The sequence below is a fragment of the Rhipicephalus microplus genome, chromosome 1, assembly GCF_043290135.1.
Source record: "Rhipicephalus microplus isolate Deutch F79 chromosome 1, USDA_Rmic, whole genome shotgun sequence".
NCBI classification, from domain to species: Eukaryota; Metazoa; Arthropoda; class Arachnida; order Ixodida; family Ixodidae; genus Rhipicephalus; species Rhipicephalus microplus.
In genome coordinates this window covers 224,952,592-224,969,540 of record NC_134700.1, presented here as the reverse complement: position 1 = coordinate 224,969,540, position 16,949 = coordinate 224,952,592, and the positions used below count along the sequence as shown (strand labels likewise).

At 44.9% G+C, this 16,949-nt stretch overlaps 1 protein-coding gene across 1 annotated transcript in view; it reads right to left on the bottom strand.

Annotated features, from left to right (window-relative positions):
* Nucleotides 1–16,949, bottom strand: part of LOC119166827 (roundabout homolog 3) — a 238,878-nt gene that overhangs the window by 54,409 nt on the left and 167,520 nt on the right. Inside the window, exon 3 of the mRNA XM_075891441.1 lies at nucleotides 7,907–8,017. Coding sequence (XP_075747556.1) covers nucleotides 7,907–8,017 — 111 coding nt within the window. The remainder of the gene's footprint in view (nucleotides 1–7,906; nucleotides 8,018–16,949) is intronic.

Sequence of the window (16,949 nt, the reverse complement as noted above, 5' to 3'; positions counted from 1 at the left end):
TTAACTAAAAGCCGAATACACCTGTCTCTCATTACCCATTAGCAGTCATTGGCATATACATTCAGCACTATCTGACAAGAAAGGGTTGCAACGTTATACTCGCTGGGCGTAACCTCCTTGGTTTTAAAAAGGTTTAGCGAGCGTTGAGCCGCAGTGCCATCAATGCAGTGAACTAGTAAATACCATGAACTCGAGGTGGTTAAAGGTGGGAAGTAGACACGAAGCGCAAGCCGTAAGAAAGTGTGCGTGTGCCACCTCTCGTTTAGTCCTCGGAATATCCGCTGGATGGCGGTGCTTCAATATAGGAATTATATGATGAAAAGATGCGAGATGGTGGTACTTGGAGTGTTGACTAGATGGAAGAACGGACACACAGACAGATGCATGGACGGACGCATGGGTGGCTGCACAGACGGATGGACGCATGGATGGACGCAGGGGCGGATGCATGGACGAACGCAGGGATGGACGCACGGATGGACATGTGGACGCACGAACAGACGCACACACGGCCGGGCGGATGGACGCATGGAGGGTGACTCAGACGGACGCATGGACGGACGGATGCTTCGCCCCACTCTCCATCATTCACCCCGTTGATATGCTGCCATTTTTTTCATTCATTGAATTATTCACTTGTTGTGCCTCTCAGGCGCTTTTTTTTCCCTGGTGATGAATTGGTAACAGACACACCTAATCAGCACGTTTTCAAGTGTTTTCATATTTTGAGAGTTGTTTGCTTAAGTGACGAAATGGGGACCTAAATTACTTTTTGCTTTTAGTAAATTTTGCTTAGAACAAATAAAGTTATTTTGAATCGGGAGCTGAACTCGGAATCATACAGCCTGTGCTATCATGGAGGCTTTTCACGATGACGTGAACTCACTGTTTCGTCATGTACTCGCCTTCATTGACAATTTGACAGTGATGTTCGGTTATGCTTCCAGGAGTACTCTCCTACAGTAGAGTACCTCGTACTCTAAATCGTTAACAACTTTTTCTAAACATACATGTTTGAGGCAGTGATTAATCGATCGCGACGTTGATCTCGTGCGCGGGACGACTTACTGCTCTCCCATAGTTGAGTACCTAGTACTCAAATTCGTTAAACATTTTTCTAAACATGTTTATCGCGAAAGCGCGAGAAAACTTGTGGAAACTTGTTTTAGCGGGACGGCTCAGTGCTCTCCCGTAGTTGAGTACGAAGTACTCGAAGTCGTTAAACATTTTTTTCTAAGCACGAACACATGTTTTTGTTTTATCGTTTAGTGGTATGGCCCAGTGCTCTCCCATAGTTGAGTAAAGTACTCGAAATCGTTAAACATTTTTTTCTAATCACATGTTTTCTGTTCTCACTACGATGTGCGACGCCCACGGGACGGCTTATTCCTCTCCCTTAGTAGAGTGCCAACTACTTTTAATCGTCACGAACTTTTTGAAACACGCGTGCTGCGCGCGTCGTCCTTAAATTGAGCCCTATGACAGCCATAGTAAAGTACTTCGTACTCCAAGTTGTCGAACATTTTGCTAAACGCGTCTTTGGAGTCGCCAGGAACAGCTATTACAGCCATAGTAAAGTACTTCGTACTCCAAGTTGTCGAACATTTTGCTAAACGCGTCTTTGGAGTCGGCAGGGACAGCTATGACAGCCATAGTAAAGTGATTCGTACTCGAAGTTGTCGAAGGTTTTGGTAAACGCGTCTTTGGAGTCGGCAGGGACAGCTATGACAGCCATAGTAAAGTGCTTCGTACTCGAAGTTGTCCAACACTTTGCTAAACGCGTCTTTGGAGTCGGCAGGGACAGCGTATGGCTCTACGATAGTAAAGTGCGTTCAAAATTCTTAAACACTAGGCAGAGTAACGAGTTATTGAGACGGCTGCACCAACCTTCTTGGGCTACATATGTATTCGAGGACGCAGCTAGCATCGGTTATAATAACTGGAGTTTTACGTCCTAAAGCCATGATATGGTTGTGAGGGACGCTTGAGTGGAGGGCTCGGCAAAGTTTGAACATCTGGCGTTTTTTTTAACGTGCCGTGACATCGCACAGTGCACAAGTCTCTACTGTTTCACCTTCATCGAAATGTGACTACCAAGGCAGGGATCGAAACCATGACCTTTGGGTCAGCAGCTGAGCACCGTATGACCATTGTACCACCGAGGCGGACTAGCTAGCAGCAGGTGCCAAGTAATCTAGTTGCATATGTGTAAGTTTCATCTGTCGTCTGTTTTTATTACAAGTTGTCCGTAACCTGCTGCAGTGACTCAAAGTGCTATAGGACAGGTGGTAACTGTGATTTTTATGGTATATACGCAAAGGAGCAGTGACAAACTTTCGCACATGTCGCCTTTTCTGCGTCCACCTGTTGTTATCGACCCCAAAGTAACAATTCGCTACTTACAATACAAAGTTGCAACAAACAGTATCGATTGGTATGCACCAGTATTGAGCAAACATTCAAAACAGGTGCACGCCCCGTCCATTCAGTCACGCCCCGTCTATTCAGGTCGCCACACTGAATGGTGAAGCGAGTTTCAGCTAATATTTCATATGGTAGTTAGGTGCGAATGGGTACCCATGTGTTCGACACCACTGCCATGGCCACCACAGTCATCACTGTCTACAAAGGATGAAAAAAACACTGAGAAACCAGGAATGGCTGCAATGCACGACATCATGAATCATTTTCGCTTCTATTTTATATATGCAAAACATTCAATCTCAAATCGACGCTAGCCCGAGCAGTGAGAAGATGGCATTTGGTGACGCACGCTTGTGCCACTCTGGTGGGTAAGAACATAAAACAATAAAAATCATTGTGGACAGGAGAGGCGCTTCTATCCGTTGCACAAAAATAAGCAGACCGGTGGCTAACAGCAACAACCGATTTATTCAACGCCAGCGGTCAGTCTTCCAGTAGGTGAAATATGTCCGCACTGCTCAGAATTTCATTCGCCTCGGCCGATTCTTACATTACGCCGAGCTTGCCTTCTTTCACTACCAACCCACCCATTCAGTCACGCACACATATCACACACACCGTCGACACTGTGCGCATCTCGTTCCCATACAAGTGTCCAGGTGTCCATACAGGCTGCTGCGTCTTGCCCATGTCGCTATCAAACTCCCGAGAACAGCGCAGTAAGTGCCTCCTCAATTTTGGCACAGTCTTTGGGTGTGAAAGGCCTCTCTGGATGTTCAATACATCGTGGAGACGTATCGACACGCAGTGCATCCATAGTCCTAGCTGGAAGCTCTTACAAAATACCGTTGGAGCCCTCCCCAACAAAGACATTCTTTCCTTCTTGCGGTACCTAAAAGGCCACTGGTCACCCACAACTGTTTTACGACATGCTTACCCGTAGTGCTAGCTGGCACTGAGTATTAATATACGAGGACGAGCACACAAGAAACCACTCGAAGTCATGCGGTGAAGACGCACGTTTCCAGACTAACCAACAAACTGCAGTGCAATCGCCGCAAGTCGGCCCCACCGTGACAACACCGAGATCATCTACGTTATCGTTACAAGCGGATTTTGATAAGGCGCACAGGGCGCGGCCTGGGAAACCACTGAACGCGTCTTAATACTATCAATGTCGTAGGGTGCAAAATACAGCGTTCAGCCTTCGGATGCTGTTTGCCCTCGAAATAAAAGAACATCTACGCAATGAACGCAATCTTTATTTTGCTCGTTAACCTTATGCATGCCAAGCTATAAAGTGAAGGCTGATTGATTTTTTTTTGGTTTAACGTCCCAAAACCACAATATGACTGCGAGAGACGCTGTTGTGGAGGGCTCCGGAGATTTCAACCACCTGGGGTTCTTTAACGTGCGCCCAAATCTGAAAACACGGGCTCACAACGTTTCCGCCTCCATCGGAAATGCGGCTGCCGCAGCCGAGATTCGATCCCGCGAACGGCGGGTCAGCAGCCGAGTACCTTAGTCACTGGACCACCGCGGCGGGGCTAAAGTGAAGGCCAGATATTAAACATGAAATTATGTCTCACTAGACTTTTCACAAACAAACAGACTACTAAGCCAAGGTTTTTTAGAAGGCAACATACACTTTTAGCCGAGCGTTTACGGTCCATTCCAATTAGACCTACGTACGCAAGTGATTTATACGCAAACGCGCAGAAGGAACTGAAGTGCGTGGGAGATGATCGATCGTGCGAGTAGATAACCGTAGAATAAGTGAATAGAGTGGATCGTGAGGGTGCGTCGGGTCCGTCTACTGGTTTCGAAGTCGGGTTAGAGTCAATCTGACCCCTTGTGACATGACGCGCATGTAAAAATTTATGGACTATCTCTTTTAAAGGGCCACCCACAAGGCCCCGTGCCAAATTTTAGTTAGACCGTAAAAGTTGTTGGGGGTTCGATGGGGAATATTTTGGCACGATTTTTTTTTCAATCGGTTCATTACAAGCTGAAAAACTGTTTTTTTTTTTTCGAAGCGGCGCGAAACGAGGTTGGGAGGAGGCAAGCTCGAAGCCCTTGCCGCTCCTCTGCGTAGCTTTCGCAAGCCAAATCTTCTCCCTACCCCCTCTGGCATCTGACCAAGAGGTCACGTGCGCATGACGTGCCCGAACAAGCCCAACCCCTGTGCACGCGAGTGGGCCTCTTTTTTTATTTTTTTGGTTGACCAGCGTTGTTTTGAGGTCTACTGCCTGTTTCTACGGGATGGTTTAGAAATGCTGGCTTAGGCACGGTATAATAGAAGAGCACAATGAGTTCACGAACGCGCAGTAGCGTTTCGCGGTTGACGTCTACTCGATGCGCTGACCGTGAAATTGCGGGGACATGAGCGCATGCAAAACGCTGGCACATTAGCCCCTCACCGCGTGTCAATTAATGGGGGGGGAAATTTAAAAAAATGAACACTCACATTCTGTTATTGCTTCTCATTATTTATCTAGAGATTTATTATTCTCCTTGAGCAACGAATACATAAACTACGCATGTTGTGTTAAACAATTTTGCCCATACCACGTGCCACTGTTGGCAACGTCAGATCATAGACGTCTGCGTACCAACGTCTCTACAATGCCGTGTACATAAGGCCACTCATACGCGCACGTCATACCGAAGAAAATCGAGAGGGTGTTGGTCATGCCCTCATTTTCTGGGCTCGCGCCCGCAAAAGGAACGGGTAGCAGCGTTCATCTTGAAATCGGATTTGGTCGAAGTGGTCCTAGGACGGGGCAGAGCGAGTGGAAGAGCCGGCAGCTGCGGGCACAGAGGCGAGCATGCCGCGGATGAGGGAAAGGGTGATGTCAGTACACACCTAGGAGGAAAGCGTGGGAGGGGAGCGTGACGTGAGCGCACAGCTGCGGCGTGACCACAGAAGAAACAACTGAGAGGCTTTGACGCCACTCGTCGTGAAGCCAGAAGTCGGCCATATTGACTGGGCAAATTCTTCCGAAGCACTGCGCCATGCTCCCAACCGCGCTGCAGAAATTAGGCGCCTTCTTTCTCTTCTAACCACTACTACCGCCACCACCAAATTCCCCTCTCTTGTTTACATCCAAGTGTGAAGCAGAAGGCACGGCTCTATCTCCGGCTCGCAAAGGACGTGGGGTGCGCAGCGCGCGTGTCGTGTAGACCAAAACCAATGGAACGGAGCTCAACACTCTGGACTAGCGCGATACCATTGGCGAAATCATTTCGTACGTCCGACTATTAAACAGTGAGTAATAGCTTGCCGACAAGGAAGCAAGCACAAGAGATCGGGTGCTAGATGCACTGACTACGGTGAGTGTGGCGCCAATGTTTTCACGACATTTATGTTAACGCACTGTACAGACAATATGATCTTCCGTACGCTGCCATCTATGGTAGCATTCCGTGGTTCATGCGACCAGCACGTTGCCCCGTCACCGTGCTCGTGTTCCACGAAAAAGCTCACCGCCATAAGCACAGTGAACTTGTTCACGGTAAAGTGACGCTCGAACCCAGTTGTTCAAACGGTTGCCGACACTAAAACGTGGTTGCTCAACGCGGTGCTTTTCGCTTCGGTGACAAGCGAAGCAAAAGCCTGAGCACACAGGCCTACAGCATTTTCGCCTCCACCGAAAATGCAGTAGTCGCAGCCGGGATTCGATCTCACGACCTGTGGGTCAGCAGACGAGTACTTTAGCGACTAGAGCACCACAGTGGGGCAGCTATACATATATCGAACATGAAAGCACATATGTGCGCATTATATACTCCGCCCAAATGTTTCGCCCATTGTCACGAGCAGGAACACTGCACGACCTTCACTGACCTGAAGGAGTTCATCGAAGTTCCGTTTTGTCACAGTGACAGAACGCGACTTCGAGCACTGCAATTGATCCTCGGCAGGGCATATGAATATACGCACTCGTTCTCTGCAGTCTTCAGGCATCATGCCTATGAACAGGAACAGGCTTCGTAAGCATTGCTACCAATACAATAACCACCGGCAGAGCACTACGTAGCTAACAACGCGGCACAAAAGCGCGGATATTCTCCACCGCGCGTCAGTGCGAAACCTATGGAGACGCACATGCTGCAACCATGTCGCCGCCTTTCCCTGCTTGTCCTACTACACTGCGCAACACGTAACCATCACAACGCCGCCTTTGTGCTCCGTAGGTGGGGTCACCATTACGTCATTGCCTCCACACTTTTCCCGCATTGCGCCATCTGGAAATGCCCTCTCCTCTCATTCCTTAATCCGTTGACGTGACCTACTTGGCACCACTCCAACACCTGCGGCGAAGTAAGCGCGTTACGGCGCGTTCTTACGAACCACCATGGTACGGACGCACGCTTATGTACCGCATTACGCGCGTGAGCCGAAAAGCTGTTTCACATATAAAACGCGAACTTTTTGGTACTTTGCGCTGTCTTGGGTCACTACATCTATGTGGAGCGGAGCGTAAGCGATGCCCAGCTAAACCTATTTAAAGTTTTTGATTGATTGATTTATAAGTGGGGTTTAACGTCCCAAAACCACCATATGATAATGAGAGACGCCGTAGTGGAGGGCTCCGGAAATTTCGACCACCTGGGGTTCTTTAACGTGCACCCAAATCTGAGCACACGGGCCTACAACATTTCCGCCTCCATCGGAAATGCTATTTAAAGTTTTTAGCAGAGCATTTACGAACCACCCTAGTGAGACTTTCATATGCTAGCAAATTAAGCAAAATTACATTGAACGGGGTCCGATGCGGTGACGCGATTTATACACAAGCGCGCAGAAGAAAATACAGTGTGCGTGCACAGAAAAAAAATTATGCGAACAGAGAAATGTAGAACGCATCTTTTGCTCCACTTCTGCAGTCGATCTTTTCGCTGAAACGTACCATCAACAAAGAAGGCCGTCACACAAGAGCGCAGCTGTTAAGAGTCCTGATTTATACAAATTGCAGCTAGCAACAATAGCCGATGAAGTGGGACCTTGCCGAATGTATATGTGCATGGTCTGTGCAACCAGTGCAGAAAACACCGCAGCAAAAAGAATGACGAGCAGAGCAACGATGGAGAGGGACACAACACTAAGAAAAGGAGTCCGCTGGGCACCCTTGAAGAAGGGATCAAATCGGTCCCGAAAAAACGGGTTAGTTTGTAGTTCCTAATTTTAACATTAAAAACATTTAACTAATATTACTGGAGAACCTATTTCATTTGTATAAATTTTGCCTGTCCAGAGAAGTTTCTGTCAAATACGTTCACCTTTAAATTGTATGTTATTTGGGCTATAAATTGGTATTTCATATTTCTTTTCGTCCGCAGTTTGTCGCGCGATCCTTTGCCTAAATCACAAGACGGAAAATTTTAAGAAAATACGTTATAGGTGTTTATCTTCTCCCCTTCTGAGCTCACAGCGCTTCGCTTAGAACATATTATCTAACGCAGATACGAAAGCACTTGCCTCCATTGACTTCACAGGTGAGCGTCAGTGATTCGCCTTCCCGGTAAGGGCCGGCCACTTTTCCCACCTTGTTGCCAAACTTGTCTCTGATGACGGGTGTCTCCGGTGGAACTGCAAAGCAGACGTTGGTATGTTAAAAAGCAGAAAAGACGAAAATAGACAAGATTTGAACACAAATTGATATATTTATTACCAGGCACACACGTACAAAAACACACGTAGTGAAAACAGATGATCATTATCTCTGAAATAGTCACAATAAAAAAATCACCACGCCTGTGCAGTTCACGCAGCACAGCCACATCGAAAACTGAAACAGCGTCATTTTAGAGCGCGTTTTAGACTCTCTTGGAACAACTAATAGCATGCAAGGTGTGATCTGCCACATAAGGCTTTGCCTTTTCAATAAGACCTACCAGCATCAAGTACTGCGTAGTGAGCTCATTATGCCTCCCACATATTCCTCTCGCATTTTCGACAAGCATAAGGTCTGCTACACAAACACATTTTCTTGCTCCTTTTTACCGGTCACATCAAACGATTGGAATCATCTACCAGGTGACATGGTTTCCATCTCTGATCACTCCCTCTTTCGTAATTCTTTATCATCCCTTCAACTGCCCGATAGCTCTCCCAAGTCATCCCTTCTATTTCCCCTCCCCACAGCTTTCTGTCCACACGTGTCAAGATGCCGCCGTTTTCCAGCAGTTTCTAGATTTTTCATTTGTGTCACTTGTATTATTTTACATTTTTTGCTAATATTGTATAACTTCACCACATTCACTATTTACTCTGCGTGATTCTTTTATATCTATTTCATTTTTTTCACGTTTCACTTTTGTTCCGTTTCAATCAATAGAGATGTTGTTTTGCTATAGCCTTGTTCATATATAGCACGTTTTGTTTTGTTGTTTTGTATTTTTCATGATGTAACTGGCTCCCCTCTGTAATGCTTCTGCGATTCAGTGTAACAAAAATAAATAAGTATATAACCCTAACGTTCATGAAGTAGGCAAGCACCCGGCTATACCATTACTTGTCATTCTGCGGATAAGCAAGGCACCCACTACACATATATAGTGTGTGCACTTTACTTTGCCTTGTGGCTGACGATGATGAAGAAATTCAGCGGAGTATTTTATGAAGAGCTGTAAAATTCTAAATGTTAATTTTCACATGCACAGAGCGTGTTTGGCGATCTCCCCTTTTTGCTCTTATTGCAACGAACTCACAATTATCAAACATTTCTTGTTCAGCTACCGAAGTTTTTCCTCACACAGAAAACGAAGTATCGACATTATATTGAGGCAATTTGGTCCACCGGTTACGTCGGCCATTCTGTTGTCATTTGGGGACTTCGCACTGGAACTCGGACTGAAATATTTTCGAAGCTGTGAAGAAGTTTATATGTGACTCGAATAGATTTGGTAGGTGTATCGGCTGTTAGTAATTCTTTATCCGACCTTCCTAGTCAAACGATTGTCGGTCACCGAAATGTTGCACAAAAATAGTGCACTTTAAAGTTAGTCATTTATAATTAACGTTACATTAAAAAGTTCACCTCTGTTAACAAAATTCACCTCTGTTTCACCTCTGTTAAATTCACCTCTGTTAACAAAATATTAAGCATAATTTCAGTATGTGAGATATTAGCCGATACCCCTGATTGCGTAGGTGCAAACATTCCAAGGAACATTATTATTATTATTATTATTATTATTATTATTATTATTATTATTATTATTATTATTATTATTATTATTATTATTATTATTATTATTATGAGTTGAAAGCATTCAAATACCACCTCGTTGCCCAGTTCATGTTGTCTGACGCCTGGCTGTTATTTCATTTTTCTTCGACGCCTCTAAATTACCACATCGCAGCCACACAGCAGAATTGTTTAAAAAACACTACATCATTCAGGTTGCATCAATATATGATTATAAACTAAGCCGTTTATATAAGTTCGGTTTATTGAAAAATAATGATACGATTGCTAGAATAGCCAGGTTAGAGAAAAATTTTCCTGCTTATAATGTACGTCAACCTGAAGTGTGGCACATATCAAAATGTAGAACGAAATACGGAAATCAAATGTTAAAGTTTCAACTGCCAACACTTCTAAACCGCATAATTAGGGAACATAACATTGATATATCTAGCATATCACCAAAAAAATTGCGATTAGTGTTTATATAATAATGTGATCTAGCGACTACCTCGGTGATCTTTCATTGTAATCTTTCATTGTTTCTTTTTTTAGTGCACATTGTGAAACACTTTTATTTTGGTTGTCCTTAGCCGCACGTCTTTCTGTGCTACCCTGTGTACTAGGGGGTCAGGGCTTCTCAAGCTGTTCTCACAGCTTTTACCTGCCCTCCTCGTAACATGTATTTTGTTGTTGCGGAATAAATTTCAATTCAATTCAATTCAATATACACGACTCTATGCTTGGCATCACACCAGTAGCCCCGCCGCGGTGGTCTAGTGGCTAAAATACTCGGCTGCTGACCCGCAGGTCGCGGGATCGAATCCCGGCTGCAGCGGCTGAATTTCCAATGGAGGCGGAAATGTTGTAGGCCCGTGTGCTCAGATTTGGGCGCACGTTAAAGAACCCCATGTGGTCGAAATTTCCGGAGTTGTCCACTATACGGCGTCTGTCATAATCATATGGTTGTTTTGGGACGTGAAGCCCCACATATCAATCATCACACCAGTCAGTGTAGGGCGTTTTTGCGAAGGAGTTTGAATAAGCAGCGTGGCGTTATGATATAATACCAGATTGCCGCGCAGAGGGCCGAGGTTCAAATCCTATACTTTCTAACTGAATGTTTTTTTAATTGTCGCGAAGCGATTGCTGTAACCGACCTTGATCTACGGCGTATAACTACGACGCCTAAATCACCTGTATTGATCTCACAACTTTCGCTGTCATTTATAAGGGCTCCAAACACCATTTCGGCCATCAAAACCATGACTGAGAGCACGCAGTGGCTGCTTATCAATGACTTTAAAGTTCCTGGAAGGAAGTAAAAACATCCGCCATCAATGGTACCTGTCAACCAGGTTGATGCGATCGCTTCATCTTGAAAAGCGAGGTTGAGAGAACGGAACCTCACTTGCTGCAAGAAGCGTGTACGGTGCATACACGCGCAAACACAAACACGGAAACGACAAATTAGAAAGCTGTCATCTGAGTCCTGTATTCGTGGGCATTCTGCCTCCTTGCAGAGTTTCGACCGCGCCGCTTCACTCACGATCACCCGTTTAATCTCCCACGCACCGTCACGCATGCACAAGCACACACGCACATACACGCGCAAGCCCACACTAAAGGAGAAAAGGAAGGGCATGTCGATGGGTGGTCGCGCTGCGCTGACAATTGCAAGTTTCTTGTTCTGTTTCTAAGATACTGCACAAGTTGATGTTTCAGCTCCTTTGCGCGAAACAAGTACGAAGGAAGGAGCACAAATGAACAAGCGCAAATAAACGACCAGTTTACTTTTAAAGAAAAACTGATTTATTTTCCAATAAAACAACCTTTTTTTTTGCTTACTTTGTCTTTGTTTGTTTCGTGCAAAGGAGCTAAAAAAGATAATTTTTTTTATTGGGGAAACGGAGGACCGAAGGTCACTGATAAGGAGATTAGAGAAGGGGGGGGGGGTGATAAGCACACACTAACTCACGCCCGCCAAGGCACTTCTGATTCTGAAATGGGCCAATGTACCTCGGACCTCACCTAGCTAAAAAATAAATTCGTTCCGACTAGGCCGGCTAACTGCTAGGACGTTGCATATCTAAGCGAGAAAAAATATTTATGCGCAAATGTATGTATAACTGTTTATTACGAGGGGGCTTTCTAGCAACAGGTAATGAATGTTGCCTCACTACATTCCTTTTAATAATGCCTTGCTGTTCCTTTCAACAGTGAACCTGACTGTGCAGACGCATTAAACCCCCCTCTGCGTAACATCCAAGGAACCCTTCCACTCAACACGTCTCTTCCGTGGTTGCCTTTCATGCAATGATAAGAAATATTGCGCTGTTTCTGTGCTGAGTGGACCTATGTAGTTTATCGTTATTGTCATTCTATGTCAATCCACTGAAAAATTAATGCATCTCCCAAATTATCTCGAATTTTCCCCACCCTGTGCGAGTTTATTACGTTTTATTATTGTGAACATCTTCATTTCATTTATTATTGTTATTACGTTTTATTATCTGTCTTCCTTGAATGCATTTTTCATTCATAAATAACCGTTCTATGGCTGTTACTGTTACAACTGTTGTCTTTCCTACTCATTACAGTGCCATCTCAGGGTCATTTATTTCACTTGATGTCCCCAAGGATATCTTCAGTTCTTATGTGTTCCCTGGTACATCCTAGCGTCCTCCTTTCTCTGAATGCTAGCCCAATCAACATTTTACTGTTCATTGAACACTGCACGGAACTGCATTTCTGTACCTAATCTCCACAAGAAACAAAAGAGTGTAAACGTGAGAAGTATTTCGGACGTAATAGTTTACTTTATTTTATTACTATCTAACCACACACTCATAGCAATCATCCCATCCTGATTATGAGAAAAGAATATCTTGCATCAAACCCTCTTACAAAGTTCACTCGAGAAGGAGACTGAAAAACCTGAAGTTTAATCACTACTCATTTACATTCATAGGCTGAGAGAGACAATTTCGGGAAGTGACCTTTTCTTTCGTTTACAGGGCTATTTTGAAGTTTCGAAAAGCGGTTGATATGTGATGTACTCAACTTTCGCCCCTTTATGCGGGACCGAAAAGACGCTGAACTGTTATAAAGCGATTTGCTTTGTTCGCCGCCGTTTATACCACGTGTTTGTGCAAGCGCGAATAGAAAATAGATTGTGCTGGTGCGTATGTTAATTCCTATGTCAGTTCACTCGAAACTGCCTGAAAAAAAATGAAGAAAGAGACAGTCCCAAAGTACACTGAAGTCAAAAGAAAGACATACAAAACGGTTCCTACAAAACATGCTTTGAAACCGCGCCTTTTTTTTTTCTTTGCCGTTGTCTCTGTACCATGCAAGGTGCTCTGTGCGCACCCACACAAACGCATGTACAAACAAAAATGCATAAAAAATGTCGTGTTTATGCATCATTTGCTCCTATATTCTTCTAGGGTTTCTCAATGCATTCTCTCTTTCGGCCATCCTGTTCTTAGCGCCCTGGCTCATTCAGGCTAATGGGAACCTTCGCTCGACTGCATCGGAGGTGAGAAGAAAAGCTGGGACAATACGAGCGTTCGAGAGAACCGACCATCCGATTCTACTCTTCTTCCTCCTTGCTGCTTCTGCTTTCTCGTCGGGTGTCTTATACAGCCGGGAGAAAATCGTTTAATATATCCGCGTCATTTGGCGCGCTTTCGGAACCATTCGTTTAGGAGCCAGGAACAGCGCAGTCTAAAGGCTGCTGGTAGAATATAAAAGAAGAAAAAAAGCAAGTACAAAGTCGTTTCTTTTCTTCGTTTCTATTTTCCTCTGACTTTGAGAAAGGTGCTCGGCTACCGTTCGACAAAACCGATGGTCGTCGGGCAGAATGATCCCAAATGCAACGACTGGGGAATATCTGGGGTGTTCTAACGGGACCATTGAGAAATACAATTTTATTTGTACAATTCGGGGGTGACCGAACGAAGCATGTCGTTCGAAACAATGTAAAGTGTGAGACACGAGCTCCGAGCCTTTCTGGTACGAATGAAGTCTCGGCTCCCGAAGCTGCGTAAAGGTCCCTACCCTCTTCCCCGCCCTCATTCCTACCATCGCCATCTTTCAACTTCCTTTTGTGCTTCGATTCCCGACAAACACTTTAGGGCCAAATCACAGCTATAGTGAGTAGCTTTGCACATTTGCTCAGGGAGCGATCAGTTACGTAAAAAAGGGATATAAATCACGGACAATGTTACCATCGCTGGCTCTATCCATTCGAACCCCTCGGGCGGCTGAGGAAAACGTCCATCAGTTACATGGCGATAAGTATAACTAACCTGTGTTTTATTATACCTCGAAGCAAGACAGGTTAATCTCCGAGTTAAGAAATAAGCGTAAAAGAGAGTTACTTCATAGGCTTCACCATAAACGCTGCTTTAACAATTTCAAACACATACTTACAACCTTAAGCGCTTATCCACATTTTTCACTGTGTTTCTGTTTGTGGGTGTTCGCTGGCTTTGAATATAGTTTGTCTTTTATTTGATTAAGTTGATGAAGTACCCGACATACGTGGTTACTTATAAGAGCGATTGAAAGCGCTGTCTGCAATGAATGGAGAGTATGTTCTGCTTCGTTCCTCCCTTTGCTGTCCTCCAGAGCTTCCCTTTTCTCGATCTCCTTACGATCATTTCTCATTAAAGGCAGTCCTTCGCAACGGTACTACTCAGAACCTTGCCTACGGGCACTCTACGCTGTTTTCGCACCAGCTATTAGGGGCGAAGCTCCTTAGGGCGTGGGCTGTGCGTCCCCTGTAGCCTGTATGTAGCCACCTCTAGTTTAGTTCTTGCAGTGTTCACTAGATGGCGGTACCGTCCCCTGTATGTAGCCACCTCTAGTTTAGTTCTTGCAGTGTTCACTAGATGGCGGTACCGTCTCCTGTATGTAGCCACCTCTCGTTTAGTTCTTGTAGTGTTTACTAGATGGTGGTACTTGTAGCTGATGATGAAAAGATGCAAGATGTTATAAACTAGAAAGCGGTACTTGTAGTTGATGAAAGACGCGAGATCTTATAAAATAGGAATGATGTCACATATGGCGCGTGTCATTGGTTGAAGGCAATCGTTCGATTTAGTGCGGCGACGTACGCTAGGGGGAGCGTTGTAATAAAATCCGTTCGCTGTTGGCGCGCGCTCGGAGTCGTCGGATGGATAAAGCTGCACAGCGGAGAGAGCGCAAGGCGGCAGCAGCGCGCGCTCGCAGACAGAATCCCGATGTGCGAGCGCGCGAGGCAAGGGACATCGCAAGCCATCCATCGTCTAAGAACAAATAAAAGTTGATTTGTGTATATACACACACAGCGTTTCTCACGTCTTTACATGATGATCGACTGGGCGAATTACACGGAAGATTCACAGTTTACTGATGAATAACTCCGGAGCTTCGCCCATTCATCATCATTCACCCCGTGAATATGCCGTAGTTTTTTAAAAAGAATTTACACGATCACGTCTACAGGCATGACCATTGATGCCTCCCCCTCTGGTACACTCTTGTAACACCTAGACCACAACGAGTTTAATGGATTCAAATTTGCGGTGCAGTTATAGAGCCGTCAGCTATATCACAGAGCCTATACGTACGTCAGTATCCCGATTCATTCATGAACGAAGTGGCTGCGAAACATATCCCTTCGCTAGAGGATTCAATGTAGTGACTGCACGAATATTAAATCTCTGTCTCAGTCCCCTTAGTGCTATGTTTTTATCTCCTCTCACAGCGCCGCTGATTGATATGTACTGATTAGCTCCACGAAATGAATTAGGTCGTCTGTGAAATGAAATGAGAAACTCGCAAAAAACAGAATGAAACAATAAAAAACGGAAACTGCTGAGAATAGTCTGGCTCTCTATTGAGGCGTATTGATTTAGAATCTCACTGGCACTGTGTGTCAGTAATGTCTCTCGCAGAGACGTTGATTCATATGAACGATTGGTCGCACGATATAAATCAGGCTGTTCGTTAAGTAGGATGAGTAACTAGCAAAAAAAAAGAGAATGGTTAAGAAGATAGAGAAACACTAGACAGTTGTAAATATTGGAAAGTTTTCGGGCTCTCTGTAGAGGGGCCTAGCATTCAAATCCACAAAAATGCGACCGTAATGCATTAATGTCTCACTCATCGGTCTTCACCGAAAACGATTTTCAGGAAAGCCTCTTGGCCGTTTGCACTTCACTGTAACATCGCATCACAACGAAACAACGGGACTCTAATGCTGAGAACGACACGCACAACACGCACTTGACCTTTCAGTCTGATATAGTTTTGTTGTGGTGCACTGTTACATTGAAGTACGAACCGACACTAACTCATCCCAGTTGCCACCTCGAGACAGTCATGTTTGCCAGGAAACTCTCAATGAGGGGTTCTACGATTTTACTTCCGCATGAGTTTTAGTGCCATAACCCTATAGCACCACATTATAACTGCGTTGCGGAACAACCGGTATTTAGGCTGGTATGTCATGTTAATAGTTACAGAAACTAGCCGAGTCAAGCACTGGTTATTAAGTGGTCGGCTTAGCCTCTCAGCCATGTATTCGTGGACATTCTGCCTCCTTTCTGGGTTGCAAACTCCCGTTTTCATTCGCAATGACTGGATTAACCACCCGCACACCGTCACACACACGGAAAGACACCAGATCAGCCGCTCTGTAATCCGCATACAGGGCGAATTACAGGGTTGATATAGATATTTTGATTTATTTGTTGGATACGTTGAATAAAATTCATTTATTGACAATTTCTAACCGCCTCCAAAACTCCTTGTAAAAGCAGGGATGAAAGTGAAGTTCGCCGAAGCACAAAGTCAAAGCCATGATAGCGCCATAAAGCTGAACGCTTATTTAAGCTCGCTAGCAGAACCTCAAGAACACTGCTATGCAGGCAGACTATGTAGCGACGAGCAAGTGGCACAGCAAGTGGCACGAATCGCACGAAACTTGGCCACAGCTTTTCACAAGGCGTCGACATAAGTCAAGTTTTGGAAGGCACCGAGAGGACCTGTGGGTCTTGATTTTTGCATGAGGACACGGACACCAGTGTGTAGCAGTGAAAGTGGTCCTTCACGCTTATCTATGTTACATTCTAGTTGTTCATTCAGCGTGACACGAAGACGGCAAATACATTTGTCTGTAGCATAAACGTAGCATCTTCTTCACCGCAGCTAACTTCCGTTTATTGCGGAAATCCAGATCCCCCTCTTTATTACAAGCATGTCTGGTGAAAACATGTTTCCCGTAATTTAATAGCTTCAATGCAGGAGTTTCTGTCATAAGAATATTTTGCAATAATTGAA